Source organism: Neurospora tetraspora (assembly GCF_033439725.1).
Source record: "Neurospora tetraspora strain CBS 560.94 chromosome Unknown B0H65scaffold_4, whole genome shotgun sequence".
Classification (NCBI taxonomy): domain Eukaryota; kingdom Fungi; phylum Ascomycota; class Sordariomycetes; order Sordariales; family Sordariaceae; genus Neurospora; species Neurospora tetraspora.
Genome location: NW_026944386.1, coordinates 3,216,394 through 3,238,351, shown reverse-complemented (window position 1 = coordinate 3,238,351; position 21,958 = coordinate 3,216,394). Strand labels below are relative to the sequence as shown.

Here is a 21,958-nt window from a genome sequence, read left to right as displayed (position 1 = left end):
TGGTCAACCCGGGCCACCAGTACGTCCTGTTCATCATGTTCAAGGTCTTGTCCCTGCCGGGGTGCCCACCTGGTGCTGATGCGTGCGTCCTGTGAATCAGCTCCAGCTGGGTTTTCTCATCATCAGGTGGTACGATCACCCTGTCCCTGAAGATGGCCCTGTCGTTGACCAAGTAACATTCGGCAAAGGGGATGCGCATAACCTTTTTCAGGTGCTTCGGCCAACGGCTACCATTCTTGATGGCCATTGTGATATCGGCTATCATCGATGAGTTGCTATAGGACCTCAGGATCAGGTCATCGGTGTGAATACCAGTGTCAGTGCCAGTATCCTCCCCGTCCTCGCTATCGTAGTCTTCTCCTTCCCCTTCCAATGTACAGATCACCAGAGGTTCTCCTGTATCCGACATAACATTGACGTAGAACTCCCCTCCTTCGCCTTCTGTGTCCATAATATCCCCGAAAGACTCATCGAAGCGGCTTGGGTCGATCAGTGGCTTCTTTCTAGCCTGCAGCCTGTCGTCTGTCATGTCCCTGGGGACGTGTTCTGGCTTCCTGCTCAGGGCATCCGGTCGTACGTTCGTTGACCCCGGCCTGTACTTGATCGTGAAGTTAAATCGTGACAAGAATTCTGACCAGCGCATATGCCGTGGCGTGAGCTTCTTCGTGGTGCCAAAGGTCTTCAGGTTCTTGTGATCCGTGATGATCTCGAAGGGTTGTACGGCGCCTTCGAGTTCTGGCCTCCACTCCTCCAGTGCTTTCACCACGGCTAGCAGCTCCTTGTCATAGATATCATAGTTACATTCAGCTGCCGTATGTTTGGCGGAGAAGTATGCTACCGGGTAGAGCTCCCCGTCGTCATGCATCTGTGACAGAGTGCCGCCCGAAGACCAGTCCGAGGCGTCGACCTCGACTACCGTTGGCTTCTCCCAGTCATAGATCTTCAGTACAGGGGCTGTTGTGAATGCGGCTTTCAGGGCTTCGAATGCCCGGTTATGCCTGTCTTCCCATTGCCACTCCACAGTCTTCTTTGTGAGCTCGTACAGAGGTTTGGCCATGGAGGAAAACTTGGCTATGAACCGTCGGTAGAAGTTTGCGAAGCCTAGAAACCGCTGCAGCTGCCGTCTAGATGTCGGTGCTTCCCAATGAGTAACAGCTTCCACCTTCTCTTGGTCCATCTCAATGCCCCCTGGTGTGATAATCAAACCCAGGTATTTCGTGCGCTGAGTATGGAATTCACACTTATCGATATCGATCTGCAGCCCTGCATCAATGAGCCGTTGCAGCACCTCTCTGACGTGTTTAATATGGTCTTCATACGTCTCCGAGAAGATCAAAACGTCGTCGAGATACGCCGTGGCATACACATCCAGGATATCGTACAGCACATCGTTGATGAAGTTTTGGAAAGATGCTGGGGCCCCTGATAATCCGAACGGACACACCAATGATTCGTACAATCCGAACCTCGTAATAAAGGCTGTCAGCCATTCATGGCCTTCCGCCATGCGCAGTCTGTTGAATGCCGCGATCACATCCACCTTGGTGAACCATTTCGCCTTGCAAATGGCGTCCAGAGTCTCTTTTATCAACGGCAACGGGTATCTATTCTTCAAAGAGATATTATTGATGCCTCTGTAATCGACGCAAATCCTCACACCACCGCCTGGCTTGCGTGCAAGCAGTACTGGGGAGGCAACGTCGGACGTTGAGGGTCGAATGAATCCCTTTGCGAGGTTATCGTCAAGCCATTGCTTGATGACCCTGAGTTCTTGCGGTGACATTGGCCTCGCCCTCGAGTATGGCAGCTCATTTCCTGGTATCAACTCGATCTTGTGGTCATATGACCTATGCTCGGGAATGATGTCTGCGTCTCTGGGGTTGGCCACATGAGAGAGATCCTTGTATTCGTCTAAAAACCTGGCCTTGACTTCCTCTGGGGTGTACTTCGGCCTTGTGGACTTCTCCATAAACTTCTGGACGTCCTCCTCTGTGATGCCACAAATGCGATCGATGTCTGTCAACGGGGTGGGCTTCCGTTCCTCCTCGAGCTTAGCCGGCTCCTCCGCCTCGTCCAGGTTGCACACCCGGTTCACAAATGACCGTGGTGTCTCCCCTAGCCTGAAAGAGGTAGCCGAGACCCGCTCGCCTGCTGCTTCAGCCTTGCAGACGTCGATAAACTCGTGAACTTCAGGGTTCTCGAAGAACTTCTTGTAGGGCTCACCGTTCCCCTGCATGATTTCCCGCCATGCGTCTTCTGAAAGAGTAGGCATAGCCACGCGCTGTTTCTCCTTTTGGGCCGCCTGAAGTTCTGCCCAGGTGGTGGCGCTGATGTGTACCCCCCTCATCTTTGATGTAAGCGTAAAGGTCTCGGCATTGACGATCTTGAAGTCCTTCAGGTCAAGAGGTCCCATCTCGAGGCCTGCCGCGTCGAATCTGTGGGAGTAAGCGTGCCCAATCCGCTCCGGCCTCGCCATGGTCCACACCCTGCGGCCTCCTCGGACCTCCACTATCGCCCTGACTTTACTTGGTTTCCTGTCTGGACCGAATGGTTCTTCGAAGTCCTCGGCCGCTGCAGGCCATGATGGTGCCTCCATCATCATTGCTTGGCTACCCTCTGGTGCTTCGGTAAGATAGATGGATGCCCAGTCCGCTACCGATGGCTGAGGCTTCTTTGAGTTGATGATTGACCGTCGTTTCATCGCCTTGGCCACTCTCCTTTCTTCCTCCTCCGGGGGCGAATCAACCGTCGGCTCCGGAGTCGGGATCGGAGGTTCTGGTTCAGGGGTTGGGAGTTCTGGTTCTGGCAACGGCATTGCCGCGGTTTTCATGACCTTGGCCCTGTCGATGCAGCTCCCAACACATCCCTTGTTCCAGGTGACCTTGTTGGTTACCCAGTTGACGTCTGGGTTGTGTAGCTGTAACCATGGCCAACCCAAAATAATAGGATGCTCCTGTGCCAGGTCTGCTACGAATAGTCTTATCGTTTCTTTGTGACAACCAATTCGCATGGTGGTCTCCACGTAATGCTCGACCCATTCCTTGAAGCCGCCATCTGCCAGATGTAGAGGTCGTGCTTTGTCGAGTTGATGCAGCCAAAGGCATGCTTTTTCTGCGAAGGTTCTATCGATGAAGGCCTTCCCTGTGCAACCAGAGTCGACCAAAGATACACAGTTAATTTCACTGCCACGCTGGGGACACCAAAGATAAGTGGATAAGAGGGTGGCATTCTGTCTACAAACATCTAAGCTTTCTATGGACAAAGGCTCGCCTTTCCAGTAAGCCAGAGCCTGCTGAACACTCATGTTCTTGACAGAACTACCTGAAGATTCCCTCTTACCCTTACTCTGTTCCCCGTTGGGCCCTCGAATGCGTCTTAATCCGAGGGCTCGCCATTTCCCTGCTGGGAAGTCTCCGGGGCAGCCGTCTCGGCGGTCTCCGTCGGAGCAGAGGTGTCCGCCATGGACCTGACTTGCTGCTTGCCGGCGCCACCAGTCTGGGCTCCTTTGTTGCCGCCGCCTCCTTGGTTCTTGTTGGCGTTGGTGACCTTGGGCTTGCCACCATAGTTGATCTGGTTACGGCAATTGCGGGCCATATGGCCTGGTTTGCCGCACTTGATGCACTGCTTGGCTGCGAAACGAGCTTGGATGACATCCTGGTCGATCTCATTGATCTTCAGGCGGTCGATTTCCATGGCATCAGGGTCCTTCAGCTTGTTGCCGCCGCCACCGTTGTTGCCGTTGCTGTTGCCACCGCCCTGATTGCCACCGTTACGGAAGGCGGCGTCGTCGAGAGACTTGGACAGACCGCGGCACAGCTTTACCCAGCCGTCCCAATCATTACGGTCCGGGGTGTTGTACTGGTATGACATTGCAGTACGGAGGTCCTTGCTGACCTTGTCCTTCAGCATGCGCACCTTTGTAGCCGCATCGTAACCGCACCTGTCTGCCAACATGGTGAACTGTGCCTCGAAGTCGCTAAAGTTCCCGAACTTGCTGGCCTGCTTGAGCTGCGCCAAGGCCTTCTCGGCGACTGCCACCACGTCTCCTTGTTGGAAACGGGAAGCTAAATGGTCGAGGAAAGCCTGTCCAGTAGGCCAGTCCCAAGCAGCTGAGTGATGAGGGTTGTCCAAGATCTTGCGGATGCTTGAAGCAATGGTAACATGGGCCTCGCCACCGAGGCAGCCCATGGCGTGCAACAATTTGGTCTTTTCGTTGGGAAAGTTGTGTCCGTCGACCTCCCAACGGGTGCGAATGGCTGTGGACCATGCGACAAAACGATTGTGGCGTTTGAAGGTGTCGGTGTCCTCGCCCGTGAAAGACTCGGGGTCCTTGGTCAGATCGCAACAACGAGAAGAGTCGGAGGGGGCCGAGGGGACGGGAACGAAATGGTAAGTTCCGCCGGGGCCCATGAAGAAGCCACCGGGACCACCAGGACCACCGGGGCCACCAGGATCGCCGGGACCGCCAGGGCCGAATCCTCCAAATCCTCCATCTCCGGCACCGAATCCTCCACCCATGCCGGGTTTCTGGCCGGCAGATTCGCCGGCTCCTCCCATGCCGCTAACGCCGAATCCACCAGCGCCGGTGCCGCCAGCAGCAGCTCCTCCCATGCCGCCACCGTCAGCACGGCCGGTACCATCTGCGCCGAATCCTCCAACACTGAATCCACCTCCGTATCCGCGACCGTTGGCACCTCCAGCGCCGTCGGGCTTGTCGTCGCCAGTGCTGTAGATGTCTGACCAGACGTCCTCATCCGTACCGACGAAGGGGCTGGTGCCCTTGGGGAACTTGTTGTTAGTCGCCTCAGTGGACTTCTTGTCGCTGGCCGCCTCGGCGGGCTTGTTGAATTCGGCGTTCCATTGTGCATTGATCTGAGCTTCCTTGAGCTTCTGCTTGGTATAATCCAGTTCCTCACGCAGGATCTTGGCTTGACTAGCCTTAGCCAGAGCCTCCTTGAGGCTGGCATTCACCTCCGCGAAGGTATCGTTCTGGGCCCTGGAGGCGGCCAGCATATCAGTGTACTGCTGCTCGGCTGAAGCCACGTCGCGCTCCTTCTGAGTGACGACAGCGCGCAAGGAGTCGTTGTCAGACTGCAGGGATGAGACGTTCCTCTGCAAGGCTATGTTTTCTCTAACGACGTCGTTGTACTTCTGTTGTTGATGATTGACTTGGGTGGCCATCTGGGCCTTGAGGCTCTCGAGGGTGGCCACGCGTGACTTGAACTCCTCTGCCTCCTTCTTAGCTATTGTTGCGGCGATGTCCTTCGCCGTGTTAGCTGCGTGGACCTCGTTGTTAAGATCCTTGAGCTTGACGTCGAAGTAGTGAAGAAGCTTCATCACCTCCTCCGAAGCTCTAGCCTTCTCGGCGAAATCACGAGAGACCAGGAGGCCTGTCGCCTCCTCTTTGCAGACGAGTTGGAGCCACTTGAAGCCATCCAACAACGCCGGGAATACCTCACGCAAGTCGACTTGACCGGCGTAGGCCTGCTGCTCACTGGGACCAGACATCTTGTCGTGATCGAGTGACGAAATAAAGGGAAAGATTGAGTGTCGCTCCGTTGCGATACTTGCGCTTGCAATGCTGATGCTGTTCTTGGTGCTTGATTGAGGTTCTCGCTTCGTGTCGACCGGTGTCGGACACGCTCTGATTGATTGCTGACGATTACTCTGATCGCCGAAATGTGATGTCGCGAAGACCAGATTACTGCGGTAGTCTCTTACTACGCTTGGTCAACCCGAAATCACTTGTTGCGCTTTAACGCGATGGTTAGGCACAACAAAGTGTCATGGGGCGCGAGCAAGCACTGAGCTAAGACTTTGATTGTTGTGCGAGGGACAGGAAGAGAGTCCTGTGTGCGCACGAGAACTATGTAAGGCATAGAGCAGTGGGTCCACCCCATGGACCCACCCAGAGCCACCATGTCACATGACAGCCAGTATATATACAGGAACAGGCAGGCAATGCCTGTGACAATATTCCTAGTATATTTAAATAATTGTATAGCGAAAGTACGGATCGAAGGTTCTTTCTTATTACGTTCGACCGTAAATTTATTATTAATAAGCTAAACGTAGGATTTGTAAATTTTAAACCCGAATTATTCGACGACGTGGGTTAGAAAATTGGTAGTAGTAATTATCGCTTTATATTTATTATTATATAAAAATTATTCGGTTTATTATTTAAATACGGCGTTTCGAAGTAAATCGGGAATTTCTTTAAACTATTTTTAATATTAGGTGGGGTAGAGTTCGATTATATAGCGGATATATTTTGCTTATAAATAAGGGTCCGAATAATATTTAATTTTATTAATAAAAAAGGATTTAAACTTATAATTAATATTATAATTAGGATTAGGCTAAAAAAATCCTACACTAATAGACTTCTATTTATTGTTTTAGCGATTATAAGGTATAATATTAAAAATATACGAGATTCGACTTCTTAAAGGTAAATTAGAATTATTATTAGAATTATTATTCAGGGGACCGTCCGGCGAATTCGGAGGGCTTCCTAATAAGTTATTTCCACTTCCGCTATCGTTTGGGTTGTTGAAAATAATTGGGGCGGCGTTAATAATAATTATTCCGTCCGGAAGCGTAAATTTATAAGTTCCAGCGGAATTAAGAACCTTTATTCTAATTATATTTCTAATTTAATATTAAGCGCCCGGAATATTAATAAGCTCGTTAATTGCGGCTCCGTAGGGGCTTACGTTTCCTCCTGTAGTTTCGGTAAAGACGTTTTCGGTAAGAATTATATTAGTAATTTTATTAATCAGTTCGTTAAGTAGTAATTTATTTCGAATTAGGTCGCTATTTATAGTTCTAACCGATATAAAATCTTTTATAGAAGTATTAAAGTTAAGTTTCTTTATATTTAGTATAGAAATATTTAAATTTAATTTATATATATTATATAAAAGCTCTTTGTTCTAATTGAATTATTTAATGGTTAACTTTTAGTAATAATTTCTAGTTGGTTTCGGTACGTTAAATTTGATAAGTCTTGAAAAAAAAAAATTATTAAAGTCTAATTATATAATTTATATTAAAGTACTAAAAATTTTAAAATAGAACGTTTTATTAATACTATCCTACGTATTTCTTTTTAGCGATCCTCCTCTTACGTTATTAATATAATCTTCCAGGCTAATATAATATAGCCCTAAACCGATATAGGGACTATAAATAGTACTAGCGGCCGTATATTTATTAAGGGTCGCACTATATTTTATAGTACGATAATTTTAGGAATTTGCAGGATTATATAGTACCCTTCTAAATTCGGAATTAATATTTATTATTATTTATATTAAGCGGGCAAAATTAAAATTAATTAACCTACCTTTCTAATTTTAATTATATATACTAAAATAAGATTAGAATTAGGAGTAAAGGGTATAATAGGCGCTATAGTAGGCGATTGGTCGGTAGAGTTGTATCCGAACCGGGGACGGGGTTAATTGGAGTAAAAAAAGATTAAAGCCTATTTTAAAGAGAAATAAACGAATTCGGTATTCTATTTATATTATAATAAAAGTCGACGCTTTAAGGTTTTTTCGTATCTTATATTAATAAATCGTTTTTTGTCCCTTTATTTTCGTAGTTCCTTTTATATTTTAAATTCCCCTTCGATAACCCTTATAGACGTAAATCGATCGTATATATTAAGTGCTATTTTAACCGTCAATATAGCGACGTTAAGTCGAAAATCGGAATTTTTAACGGTTAATAGCCGAATTAGGGTTTTATCGAAGGTCTATAGGTAGTTATTTATTTCGTCAGGATTCTTCTTAAAACGGTCTAAAATTTTATTTATTTCGAAATCGATATCGTCGAATTTATTATAAAAGGTTTAGGGATAACGAATCTAATAGAAATACGCTTTTTTTACTCTATTAGTTTATTCGTCGGTCTAAATAATCGTTAGGGACGATATCGTAATAATTAGCAAAGCTACGCTACCGGGTATGAAAAATACTATAATATAAAAATGTAATAATAATAATAATATATAAAATTCGATTCTAAACTATATATATTATTTATTACGAAGTATTTAGTATTTACTATTTATACGTAGCTAACTAACCTCAGTACGGTCGAAATCGACCGTAATAAGTTTAGCCTCTAATCCTACGCTAAAATCGATAAGGTCGGGCTCGATACTAGGATTAGTATCGAACTCAGCAATATCGAAATTAGATAGGTATAATTTAGGACTTAGGTCAATAAATAATTTTACTAAATAAATATTTCTAGTTGTATATAGATAATTAATTAACCCTCTCTCTTAGGAAGAGAGAGGTCGAGTAATTATTTATATCTAGTACTATATCTAGCACTACCGGACCGGGCTAACGTCCGGTACAGAATGCTAAGTATATACCAGCCCATCCCGATGCGTAATAAGTATGTAGCGTTAATAAAACTAATAGGAATAGATTTAGTAAAGGATAGGGAATTGAAAAGACAGGAGAATATAATAGTATACATTAAAATAAATGAGATTAATAAGGAGATAAATCCTAGGATAGTTATATAATACTATGAATAGCTTTATTTCTAGGCAGTTTTGTCTTTGTAAGACTTCAACTGGGGAGGTGTATCAATTTAGAGGGTTAAATCTAGCCAGTAAGAAGGGGGCTCTAAATAAAGACTAGCCTCCCAGCTACCCAGAATCTAGCTGTAGACCTCCCTAATACTTTGGGAGCCCCCAACTCTGGTTCTATAGTACTCTTCTATACACATACATTAATATAGAGATTTACCCACTTTTGACTCAACTATGCATTCTGACAAGACTCTCTCCTCGGGAACACACCGTCCGTTCGGTATTTTAGTATGTGCATTGGTGTGTCGTTTTTGTTACACTCAACCGAACGACGCTTTGTAGAGGTAGGTAGGTTTGATTTCAAAGCGAGTGCTTGGCGATTGGGAACGATCATGTGATGGATTGAAGTTGCCATGGTATGTATGCCTTCCGTTTCTTTCTAGGGGACACGGTGAAGGAGAGTTCTTCATCGTCACCGTGGTGGTAGTGGTGGTGTAGTCTTCGTGACTGGGAAAGATATAGTACCACTCGGCGGTGAGAAGTTGAGAGAATCAAAGATGAACAGTTCAGTTGGTAGGTAGCGTCTCCGCAAAACGGTGTCATCACCAACCAACTCTGTCACAACAAGAACCAAAACGGATTTCGCAAACGAGAACGGGAGAAGTCAAAGTCTATTCGGAGTGACACTGTCGCAGATCCGGGGAAATGCGACTGGCAAAAAGCTTGGCATTCAGGGCACCAAGAATTGGACTTTGATTGGACGCTTTTCCTTCACTGTGTTTGGTGTTGCATCCCAAACGGGACTCTTTCTACTGCGTAACAACTGGACTGGGACTGCTGGACGGATCGATGGAGGAAGCATGCATATGATTTGACTGACAGAGAGCGCGGGGTGAATCCCATATTGGGACCCATGATATCCTTTGATCCGGGGAGAGTCAGATCTGTTAGCATAGAGAGAGCTTTTGCCTAGAAGAGCAGGTTGTATCATGGTTCTTCCATTCCAGGTTACAAAAGTTCGTTACAATGCAAACATTTTGCGCCGTACCTACCTCTATGCATGCCTTATCTTTTCTCTCCTCGCGAACGACTCGTGGCTCTACAGTCACCATCTCCACAAATATCCGGTCAGCCGGAGGAGCATGTGCTTGGCTTGCCTGCGCTCGTGGCTTTCACATGTCTTTTTCATCCGAAAGAATGCGGCAGCGGCGGCCGTCTGAATTACGCCATGTACCTTACATAGGTATCTGTGCTGCGGTCTTGAAATATGTGCACGTGCATTTTCTGTAGGCATGGGCAGGCACCCGAGCTCCTACAATCTTTCATCTTGTCAACCTCAACTACACACATCGAAAATCTATACTTTCAGCTCAGAACACAATTAAGGGAAAATAGCAACTGAAAAGAGGCTTGTGAGTTGTGAACAAGAGATATGATGTCCAGTGGAGGTCAACCCCAGAATGGAGAAAAGGCTTGGCCTGGATTCTTCTGGAGTGGTCACCCCGCAAACTGGAACCTCTTGGGCCAATGAGGCCCACTCGTTCCAAGTCCCCGGAATGCCGTACCGTCGCCTTTGACTGCCTCCGCTTGTCCGAGCAAGATCCCTTCCAACGTCCACTTGTCTGTGATACCGTACGCCGCCGTCGCTCGTCACTGGCCAGCCAAAGAAGCAAGCCTGCACATCTTCTCGCTCCTCGCTTCTCGGGCCGCCGCGATACAATCCACCGCCTGAACTCGTCAAAGTTACCGGCGAAAACGAGTACTGTAACTCCCCACTTTCACGTACGTACTAGTCAGGACCCGGTCAGGCCAAGGGCTCGACGACGACCACAACGTCATTGTCGCCAAGGGGTCAGAACCACAATCCCATCCCATCTCCAGCACATGCTTTGATCCCATGGGGAAGGGCTTGATGGGGTTTAGTCTAGTCTGGGGAACACGTGTGTCCATGACCAAGGCAGCTGACCAGTGACCACACAGGGCTACAGCTATTCAGGACTCATAGATATTGGATACTCAGAGAGGGTTTGCCTGTCTTGGGATCTAGCAGTCATCCATCTACTTTCATCTTTGTTCGAAAACTCTACTCTTCATCCATCCTACTCCTATCCTCATCCATCTTCCAAGAGATCTGATACGACCACATACACTACCTTACTGCCGAGAGAAGGAGATCAAGAACAGTTGAAACCACCGCTATCTGTTTCGGTACGTTGCTCCTGCTTGAGCTTCCCTTTGCTTTCATCAGACCCTAGTCTATGGGCCACGGCAGTTCCACGCATCTGGACCAGTTGGACGCATTCCATATTGGGTGCTCGGACTTGCGGAGAAAACATGGGCGGGTTACCGCTACATTCACGATATTCACACCCCAGGGGGGCACTTCCACTTACACACACGCACACTACGGCTGAAGGAGGGCCACCGAGGGAGCTACCACATGCTCCAGCTGCCACCTCTCGCTGTCACAACAACTCTCGGCGTCGTCTTTTGGTACCTCGAATTGCTATCTCGGGCTCTTCTTACTCCTCCAAGGGAACAAGAGGTAGTTCCACTTCGTCCCCAGAGCTCCATTCTCCATATGTTCATGACTCTCACTGTACTTCCCGGGTTGTCCGCTACCTACGTCTGTGGGTCTGGCGCTATTCTTCTCTCTGCCTGCTCCTCTTGCTCCCCTCACCATGCCCATGCGGCTTACATACACCCTGATACTGTACCAGTGTACATTGATACCCTCCTCTCCATAGTCCCCTCCCCCGGCTCCCACTCCCCCTTCGTATAGTTATACCTTCATAAGCCCGGCCGAGAACCGGACTCTTTCCCAAAGCTATTTCCCTGTCTCTTACATCCTCCCAATTTTCTTCAAAAAGATATCAAGACTGCCATTATTTCTACCGTACAGCCTTGCGTGGGTTGAACATCAGCATTCGAGTCTCACCTTTATACGCCTAACTACCACACTTATACACTCACAGCCTGACACCAAACTTAACTGACACAATGACTACTGAAGTTCGCACATTTACTCCTCCGAGAGCTTTCGGTGACGCTATCAGCCAACCCGTTACCACACCAGTTATCACAACTTCGACAACACCACGCTCCGTCCCCGACCTCCAAATCACACTCAAGCCCGCCATCAGCCCATCGCTAAAGGCTCGCCAGTACAGCATGGACTCTACTCCTGAAGAGAAGCCCAAGGGCGGCGTCACATTTTCCCACCAAGACAAGCTCCCCAAGCTTCCTATCCCAGAACTCGAAAGCACCTGCCAGAGATATCTCTCTTCCCTAAAACCGCTTCAGACGCACAGGGAACATGCCGAGACGAGGCGTGCTGTTCAGGAATTTCTTCAGACCGACGGTCCCGAGCTGCACGAGAAGTTGAAGAAGTATGCCGAGGGACAGACAAGTTATATTGAACAGTTCTGTAAGTCCCTTCAGCACACTTTTCGTAGAAGCAGTCCATGTTCGGCTAACACACCTTCAGGGTATGATTCGTACCTCAACTACGACAACCCGGTTGTTCTCAACTTGAACCCCTTTTTCTTGCTCGAAGATGATCCGACACCGGCTCGCAACAACCAAGTTACCAGGGCCGCCTCCCTGATCGCGTCAGCTTTGGAGTTCGTAAGGGCAGTCCGCAGGGAGGAGCTTCCACCAGACACCGTCAGGGGCACTCCCCTAGACATGTACCAGTACTCACGCCTCTTCGGTACCGCTCGTGTCCCCACCGATTCCGGATGCCAGATCCAACAAGATGACAAGACTAAGCACATTGTCGTCATGTGCCATGGCCAGTTCTACTGGTTCGACGTTTTGGATGATAATTCCGACGCCATCATGACCGAGAAGGATATCGCCATCAACCTTCAGACCATCGTCGACGACGCCCGACAAACCCCGATCCAAGAGGCTGCCAAGAGCGCCCTCGGTGTGTTGAGCACGGAGAACCGCAAGGTCTGGTCGGGACTCCGGGACGTCCTGACGAGGGATCCCGGTTCCAACAACGCCGACTGCCTGAGCATAGTCGACAGTGCTCTCTTCGTTGTCTGCCTGGATTATACGGAGCCAACCACCGCTGCTGCTCTTTCCCAGAACATGCTCTGTGGCACTAGCGAGATCGAGAAGGGAGTCCAGATTGGCACCTGCACCAACCGCTGGTACGACAAGCTTCAGATCATCGTGTGCAAGAACGGCAGCGCCGGTATCAACTTTGAGCACACCGGTGTCGACGGCCACACCGTGCTGCGGTTCGCCAGCGACATCTACACCGACACCATCCTCCGCTTCGCCCGGTCCATCAACGGCAAGGCTCCCTCAATGTGGGCTTCGACCAGCCCCGACCCGTCCAAGCGTGACCCCGAAAGCTTCGGAGACGTGAGCACCACCCCGCACAAGCTCGAGTGGGACATGGGACCCGAGCTTAGCGTCGCCGTCCGCTTCGCCGAGACCCGCCTGGCCGATCTCATCAGGCAGAACGAGTTCGAATGCCTCGACTTCCACGGCTACGGCAAGAACTTCATCACCTCCATGGGCTTCTCCCCGGACGCCTTTGTGCAGATGGCCTTCCAAGCGGCCTACTACGGCCTCTACGGCCGCGTCGAGTGCACCTACGAGCCCGCCATGACCAAGATGTTCCTGCACGGCCGCACCGAGGCCATCCGCACCGTCTCGGACGACTCGGTCAACTTCGTCCAGACCTTCTGGGCCGACGCCCCCGGCGACGCCAAAATCGACGCCCTCCGCAAGGCCTGCCAGGGGCACGTCAACAAGACCCGCGACTGCGCCAAGGCCCAGGGCTGCGACCGGCACTTGTACGCCATGCTCTGCCTCTGGCAACGCATGCAGGACGATGACGCCGCCAGCACCACCAGCAGTAACAGCATGAACGGCTACTCCTTCGAAGACGGCGCCTCCACCTCCGTCATTGGCTCGCCCTCCAAGGATTCCGTCTTCTCCCAGTCCATGGAAGACCAATCTCAGGCCGGTGGCCGTGAACGCGGCGACTCCATCAACTCCCACATCTCCGCCACCCCTTCCCAGCGCGGCGGCGTCCCCCAACAACTACCCACCATCTTCGCCGACGCCGGCTGGGACAAGCTCAACACCACCATCCTGTCCACCTCCAACTGCGGCAACCCGTCCCTCCGGCACTTCGGCTTCGGCCCCGTCTCCGGCGAAGGGTTCGGCATCGGCTACATCATCAAGGACGAGTGCATCTCCATCTGCGTGTCGTCTCGCCACCGTCAAACCCGCCGGTTCGTCGATACTTTGGAATCCTATCTACTCGAAATCCGCCGTATCCTCCGCATCGCCGCTAGGAACAACGCTTCCGCTGGTGGTGCCAACGGGGTTAGTGGTACGGCGAATAAGGGTATGTCCAGGGCAAGGGAGATCGACGCGGCTGCTGTCAACCAGAATGGAACAGAGAAGCCGGTTCGCCCCAAGATTGGGAACAGGATCAAGTCCCGCGGGAGACTGATTACCGGTCAGAGCAGCGGGCTTGGTCAAGGTGGACCGACGAGCACGTACAATGGAGGAAGTAGTGTGGGGAATATCAAGGGCACGGGAGGGGGCAGTGTTAGTAGTGCGATGGAGGAGAGCGTGGTGATGAGTGAGGATGATGAGATTGGTGGTTGTAAGTCTTTTTTTTTTTTTTTTTCCCCTTTGCCCTTGAGTGAGACGAGTTGATGATGATGACTAACAAATGTGTTGTAATGATAGATGGTTTCTTCGACGCCGGTATGCTCCAACAAGCGCTTAAGGCGCGCCAGCAGGGTCACTACCATCATTCCCACAACCATGATAGCAGCAGTGATGATCGGAGCAACCAGAGCAGACAGAGGAGAAGCAGGAGGGATGTGGGCAAGAAGTTGCCTTTGATTGATTACTAGAGTAGACCTTGTTGTTTGCTTTAGGGTTTTTGGTTTCTTGGTTTTTTGATACACCATGGGTTGTTTAGTTGGTCTGTATGCCTCAGCCGGTTTTATTGAGGTTATGGTTGTGTTAGCGCTGCTTGATGTTCTTGGATTTTGGTATACCGCGATGGAGAGAGACACACAGACAGGCAGGTACAGAGATGGGAAGATGGGATATGAAGACGTACCGTTACCGTACATACCCTAAACGAGTTGAGGGGGTGAATGATAAGGTACTTACAGTTGATGTTATACTCCTTTTGTGACATTGAGACCTGCGTGACTAGTGATGAAGATGCTAAACGACAAACTTCTGCTGTTTGCATAACCGCCATACACCATAACGCACATCCATCCTTGACGATGACAGACTGAGAAACCTCAGTGTACATACACATGCATAAGCTACCTTGATCCAGACCAGAGAGAGATAACCAAGGTAGAAATGACGATGAAGATAAAAGATGATAATGCATGCATGACAGTAAAAAAACGGTATAAAATTCAATATTCCTCTTCCCAGAGTCAGTCCATTTGCCAAAAACTCCTCTCCCTTTTTCCAGGTACCTTGGATTACTTCCCTTTTACACTGGTGGCACTAGTAGCAGTGCCGCCTCCTCCTTCATCTTCTGTCTTTCCCTATATCTACCTCCACCCCGTCTCCTTCTCTTCGCTCCCTTCTTCTTGTTGTTCCCACCATCCTTGGTCTCAGCGGCTACGCTAACAGGATCGATATCCCCCGCCACGTCTCCGGGTGGCGTGAGACTCGCCTTATCTTTCTTGCTGTCTTTCTCTTCAGAACCGCCACTCACCGTAGTAGTAGCAGCAGCAAAAGATGAAGAAGAAGACTTCTTCTTCCTCTTCCTGTCTCTAGAACGCCACTAACGCGCGCTACCGCTGCCCTTGATGGCTTGCCTCCTCTTGACCTTATCGGTGATACGAGTGAGGGCCGACTTGATCTCGCCTTTCTCAAAGGTATCGAGGTCGTAGTAGACGGGGGCGATTTCCTGTTTGTATCGTGTTAGTTTCAAGATGCTACAAGTGATATACGGTTACTAAAAGAGGGGGGATACATACAAGAAGCCACTCAGGACGGATGTTGGTCACCGTCCTGACGTACTGCTTAGTCGTAAGAACGAACTCGTTGTAGACGACCCAGTCGTACGGGCTCGTCACCGATGTGCTCGGGTGGATCATGACGAGCTGGTCGTCCTTGACCGTCTTGTACACCTTGCTGTTGCTGCTCTCGCGCATGGCCACCTGCATGAAGAAGCCGGCCAGCAGGGCGCGGCGGATGTTGGTGTAGTAGTTCTTGTCCTGGAACGGCGTGCTGACCAGGTCGATGTCGTGCGTCTCCATAATGCGCTTGAGCTGGGCCCGGACGTTGTCGGCGCTCGACAGGTGGCGGTGCGAGAGGAAGTGCTCGTGGCACCAGCGCTTCATGTCCTCGCCGTTGGTCTCGGCGCCCTTGTAGGCGTGATAGGCGTTGAGCAGCGTCAGGTGGTCGCCGTCGGGGTGGGCGAACTGCATCTTCATCTCGTCGGCCCGCTTGCGCGCGTTGTTGGGGCGCACCCATATCGAGGGGACCGAGAGGAGGGACACGATGGAAAGGATCTCGTTGGAGCAGTAGAACTCGGGCGACGAAATAAGCATGACGGCGAGGGCCGGGTCGAGCGGGAACTCGGAGGCCATACCACCAAGGCGCGTAAGCTCACCATCGTCGTCCAAGCAGGCGAGGTAGTTGAGCTCCTCCAGGGCGCGCATCATGGTCTCGGGCGCAGGAGGGTCCATGAGATCGAAATGTACCAAATCCTCAACACCAAGCTTCTTCAACTCCAAAACAGTGTTGGCCAGATTGGACCGGAGAATTTCAGGGTAGGTTTGCTCAATAAGCTCCTTCTTGAAAGCCTTCTCGGTGTAAAGACGGAAGCATTTACCGGGCCGTGTACGACCGGCACGACCAGCTCTTTGCTGAGCAGAGGCCTTCGAAATAGGAGAAACCAACAGGGACTCGACACGAGAGCGAGGGTTGTAAATCTTTTGCTTGCTGAAACCGGGGTCGACGACGTAGACGATACCATCGATTGTCAAGGACGTTTCGGCAATGTTGGTCGAGACAATGACCTTGCGACCAGGCCTGCCACCCTTGCGCAGGGGCTCGGGGGCCTTTTCGAAAATGCGCTGTTGGTGCGCAGGAGGGAGAGTACCATAGAGAGGGTAGACCTTCATGGGGCCAGCATCCGACTCGCGAATCATGTCGTCCACCTCCAAGCTGATTCTCCGGCAAGCATCCTCAATCTCCTCCTCACCAGTAAGGAAGAGCAGGATGTCTCCCTCGGGCTCAGTGGCGTGAATCTGCAGCACCGTCCGCACGGCGGCCTCGAGGTAGTCACGCTCGGGCTCGGGGGTATAGAAGATCTCGACGGGGAAGGTACGACCGGGGACGGCGAGCAATGGGGCGTTGTAGAAGTAGGACTGGAACTTTTGGGCATCGAGGGTGGCAGACATGACAATGATCTTGAGGTCTTTGCGGCGGGCGGCGATCTGCTTGAGCAGGGCCATGAGGATATCGGTCGCGAGGGTACGTTCGTGGGCTTCATCGAGAATGATGCAGCTGTAGCGGGACATGTCGTGGTCGTGCATGGACTCGCGCAGGAGCTGACCATCGGTCATGTACTTGAGCATGGTCTTGGGGCCGGTCCTGTTCTCGAAACGGATGCTGTAACCGACTTCCTGGCCCAGCTCGACATCCAACTCGTTCGCGACACGCTGGGCGACCGACATGGCCGCCACTCTTCGGGGCTGGGTACAGGCGATGAGCTTGCCGTTCGTGTGGGGGAGCTCGTCGTAGAGGACGTATTGGGGGATCTGGGTGGTCTTTCCGGAACCCGTCTCACCGACGAAGACGAGGATCTGGGTGTTGTGGTACATGTCGAGGAACTCCTGGCGCTGCTTGTGGACGGGGAGGTCGCGCCTCACTTTGAGGATGTCGAAGTATCTCTGCGAGTGCGGCTGGCCGGTCCACGGGTTGAGGTCCGAGTCCTCAGCCTGGGCGGCCTGGACGGCGGTGGTGCTGTGTCTCTCGAAGGAGTCGAGGGGCGATTCGAAGTCGCCATTGCTGCCGTTGCCGTTACCGTCCTCGTTGAGATGGGCGAGGTAGGGGTTGTACTTTTCGGGGGCAGCATCGCCATTCTCGGCGCGCTTGATGCGCTTCGAGTCCTGGCCGTTGTCCTCCATGTTGGATCTCTTGACGCCTTTGTCGTCGTGGCTGGCCATTGTAGTACCGACCGAGGGCAGCAGGCCTTTTTATCTTGTTTGGGTACAAAACAAAACAAGAAGACCGAAGGAGAAAAAGAGAAGCGGCGATAGGAAAATGGAAGGCGGAGTGTCGATTATGGCACCTCCAGTGGCAGTGATGAACAGTGAAAGTGGAGGGCAGTGGGCAGGCAAGAGTTCCAGTCTGCGAGGCTACAACTTTTTTTTTGTTTGATGTCAGGGCGACCAGACCAGGTCAGTTCCTGGCAGCAGTGACGTCTGGCCAATGGCAAAGGCCAGCGATAAGGTTTAGTGGAGTGAGAGTCTTGGCAATGAGACTGATAAGGATGATAAGCAGGAGATAAGACGGATGGACTCTTTCATCACTGTAGCATTGGACCCTGATGGGCACTATTTTTTTGCACTGTTCTGTGAACTCAGAAGCTTAAAGTCGATGCTGCACTGATGAAGTTTGTGACACTGTAACATTGGTGTATTGGGTTTTGATACACCGAACCGTCCAAAGAATGTTTGAGATTTCTTCCACTCAGCTAGTTCATTTCTCCATGTTGGGATTGATGCCTGTAGCTATACCCCTCCATATTTGTTTACTTTGGGCTTGTGAAGTTTGAAGTTTGACTTTTCCTCCGGCGCTTCTTCCCTGGAAATATCCACTGCCATGGGGTCAGTCCGCTGTCTTTGAAAAAGTTCCATCCGATTTTGATTCCTCTTTCAATTTTCCCTGTGATTGGGTCCATAATCAAGGTTCTTCAGAAAGGTACCTCTATAAGTACTACAGACTATACCTCTATACTAGCCCCAGGGCAGGGACTACCTACCTCCTCTGTACCTACCCCTCCGCTGCTGTACCACCTCAAACCCAACCTGGACATCGCGGGGTTGTTTACATTCTCGTTCAACTCCCTTTCACTCACTCGGATTCACAAAAAAGACCAAGTCACTCACCATGTCTTCAAATCGCGGGTTCAATCCCGAGTCCGAGTCTTTCGAGCAACGGCCGCCCTTCTACATTGGCCAGCATGATTCCCACAGACATGAGTCGCCCACTGAGAACCAGTACGGCCAGATCTTGGACAGTGGTGTAAGTCTTTCTTCACATAAAAAATCTCCACTTGTTAGAGAGATGAACCCTAGGGCAGCAGCAGCAGAAGTATTAACACACATGAGATGAGAATAGTTCAACTTTGTCACCACCCCCATCACCAACGAGCAATTTCACCAGCGCGTGATCGACTTGTACAAGAGCCATCTCCAAGAACGGGAACAGTGGGGCACCGAACGGGGACTCACTGATGCCCAAAAGGCCAACCCTTCGCTGCCACTTCCTACGGTCCCAACCTTGACTGACGACGATACCTCCCTGTTCCCCAGCAGCTACGTTGGCTCTCTCATCGCCTACGCTAGCCCATGGATCGACCTCTGCTCTGCCGATCCCATCATCTCAGACATCTCCCGCCAGGTGTTGAACCTCGAGCTCGCCTACGCCAACTTCTGCGGTTCCAGGACCATCATTATCCCCGGCCCAAGACAGGATGATGGCCGTGCCGTTGCTCAGTATGCCCGGGCGATTCTGGAGGCTCAGGAGGTCGGAGGTCGTGTGAACCTTGTGATCCACCTGCCCATGTACCGCGAGCCTGGCTTGGAGGAGGAAGCAGAGACGCTTTCTGCCCTCCTTGGTGGTGACGGTAGCAACAGCTCCAACTCCAAGGAGGTCGTCAAGACCGATGCCAATGCCAAGGGCACCGAGATCGATCTCTTCAGCACCTGGGACAGCTGGCACACCATCCGGACCGCCTGCAAGTACAGCGGTCGTCTGTTTGTCGCCCTGCGCATTCCCAAGCGAGTACCTGAAAAGGACCTCCAGGAGCGCTGGTTCTCCGAGCCGCTGCACTACCTGACCCTCGACAAGAACATCTTCTCGCTGAACAAGGCCGGCCATCCTTCCCTCACCCGCCACCATCAGGACTTGATCAACCGTTACATGCGCCTCAAGAACCACCCTTGGTTGATCCTGAACAATGTCGGCCCGTCGGCGGAAAGCCTCGTCGAGGCTCCCAGCAAGATGGAGGTTGACTACCCTCCCCTGTCTGAGGCAAGCAAGGCGATCAAGGAAAACCGCAAGCCGTATGCTCCTCCTTACAACGACTACGTCGACTACATGAAGTACCTCGAGAGGCATCAGCCCCCTTACTCGGCCATGGAAACCCCGTCGCTCGTCAGCTTCCAGGACTGGCTTCAGTCCCCCCTCCAGCCGCTCTCCGACAATCTCGAGTCGGCCACGTACGAGGTCTTCGAGGGCGATCCGGTCAAGTACGATCAGTACGAGAAGGCCGTGGCCGAGGCCATGCTCGAGTGGAAGAAATACAACCGGCCCGTCTCCTCCGTGACGCCCGAGACGCCCGACGGCAAGGACCTGATCGTGGCCGTCGCCGGCGCCGGCCGCGGCCCCTTAGTCGCCCGCGTTCTCCGGGCCGCCGCATCCACCAACACCTCCATCCAGCTCTGGGCTCTGGAGAAGAACCAAAACGCCTACGTCTACCTCCTCCGCCGCAACAAGCGCGAGTGGAACAACTCGGTGACGGTGATCAAGACCGACATGCGCGAGTGGGAGGGTCCCCGCCTCGCGGCCAACCCCAACGTGATCACCAAGCTCGACATCCTGGTCACCGAGCTTTTGGGTTCCTTCGGCGACAACGAGCTTTCCCCCGAATGCCTCGACGGCATCCAGCGGCACATCGCCCACCCGCACGGCATCTCCATCCCTTACTCGTACACCGCCCATCTCTCGCCCATCGCGCACCCGCGTATCTTCGCCGACCTCAGCAATCGCGTCGTCAGCGACCCCAACGCCTTCGACATCCCCTGGGTGACACGCCTGTTCCAGCTCGCCTACGTCGCCCAAAAGGTTCCCAAGCACGGCCGCTTCCAGCAGGCCTGGGAGTTTGTCCACCCGGTCGAGGTGTCGCGGGCCGACGACTTTGCGGCCAAGAACGGCCGCGCGCGCAAGTATGTTACGCAGGGCAGCGGCAGCATGTACGGCTCCAGCGGCGTCAACGAGCATAATGCTCGCCATTGCCATCTGACGTTTGTGTGTCCCACGAGGGGCGTGATTCATGGTCTGGCGGGTTATTTTGAGTCAGTGCTGTACAAGCATGAGGAACAGGGGAAGACGCCGGTGGAGATTAGTATCTTGCCGGATCAGATTGATCGGAAGAGCAAGGATATGATTTCTTGGTTTCCTATTTTCTTTCCGCTTAGGGTGAGTCTTTTTTTTTTTTTTTTTTTTTTTTTTTTTTTTTTTTTTTTTTTTTTTTTTTTTTTTTTTTTTTTTTTTTCATTTCTCCCTTTCTTTCCTTTCTTTCTTTCTTTTTTCTTGACTCCTCGCTCCTGCTTGTGTTGGTGACGATTACTGACCTTTTTGTTTCAACCGGTACAGCAACCCCTCTACTTCCCCCAAGACACCGAGCTAGAAGTCAGCATGTGGCGCCAGACCGACGACACCAGGGTATGGTACGAGTGGATGGTGGAGGTGTACGCTTGGGTTGGTCCCAAGACCCGTATCAAGGTTGGCGCTTCCGAGATGCACAGCAGTCGTAAGGTTGCCTGCATTTTTGGTTAGAAGAAGAGAGGAACATAAAATGGAGGTAGCTAGGTGGTGGGCATGGCTGGCTGGGTCGGGTGTTAGGAGTGTAGGTGGATAGAGGTAACAGCAAGAAAAACAAACGCTGCGAGGAAAGGAAAGGTTAAAAGTATTGTTTTAGCGAAAGAAAAAGTTTTCACGACTCTTGTTTTTGTTTTTAGAAACCAGGAAACCAGACGCCAGTTCCGCATGTCTAACTCATCCTGCCTAGTCCCTTTTCTTTGCTCAGGAGATGGATGGTCTTGACAACTTTTCGTTTCTCTTTCTTCTCTGTTCTTTCCGAAGATCATCTTCTAGCTCCCCTTATCTTCGAGGAATGGCAAATAGTACCTTGCTCCTCCAATAGACTTGCGTAGGAGACCACAACGCCCTCTGCCAGATAGATGCCTTGATACCCAACCCTCCACCTTCGCCCTTTTTTGAAGCAAATCCGTCTTCCATACCGCTCACGCCCCATCATGCGGGCGGCGGGCCCGGTACCCCTCCATTCGTAATGCGCATTTTCATAATTGAGGACCAATTTCGGTGAGCGGTGGTTGTGGCCGTGGTTCGGTTCGGTTCGGT

The 21,958-nt window shown here is 51.2% G+C and overlaps 3 protein-coding genes across 3 annotated transcripts; 2 read left to right on the top strand and 1 right to left on the bottom strand.

The window, feature by feature from the left end:
* Nucleotides 1-11,415: 11,415 nt before the first annotated feature.
* B0H65DRAFT_202832 (putative carnitine acetyl transferase FacC) lies at nt 11,416-14,505 on the top strand. The gene is made up of 2 exons (XM_062821817.1): nt 11,416-14,198; nt 14,285-14,505. The coding sequence occupies exons 1-2, from the start codon at nt 11,561-11,563 to the stop codon at nt 14,452-14,454; spliced, it is 2,808 nt and encodes a 935-aa protein (XP_062681937.1). The 5' UTR covers nt 11,416-11,560; the 3' UTR covers nt 14,455-14,505.
* A 775-nt stretch (nt 14,506-15,280) lies between these two features.
* B0H65DRAFT_202872 (pre-mRNA splicing factor ATP-dependent RNA helicase PRP43) lies at nt 15,281-17,973 on the bottom strand. Its single transcript, XM_062821818.1, has 2 exons — nt 15,556-17,973; nt 15,281-15,485 (listed from the first exon to the last, which is right to left on the bottom strand). Exons 1-2 carry the CDS (start codon nt 17,752-17,754, stop codon nt 15,360-15,362), a joined length of 2,325 nt encoding a protein of 774 aa, XP_062681936.1. The 5' UTR covers nt 17,755-17,973; the 3' UTR covers nt 15,281-15,359.
* A 560-nt stretch (nt 17,974-18,533) lies between these two features.
* On the top strand, nt 18,534-21,404 carry B0H65DRAFT_202799 (PRMT5 arginine-N-methyltransferase-domain-containing protein). Its single transcript, XM_062821816.1, has 3 exons — nt 18,534-18,835; nt 18,932-21,013; nt 21,191-21,404. Exons 1-3 carry the CDS (start codon nt 18,701-18,703, stop codon nt 21,371-21,373), a joined length of 2,400 nt encoding a protein of 799 aa, XP_062681935.1. The 5' UTR covers nt 18,534-18,700; the 3' UTR covers nt 21,374-21,404.
* Nucleotides 21,405-21,958: the final 554 nt, after the last annotated feature.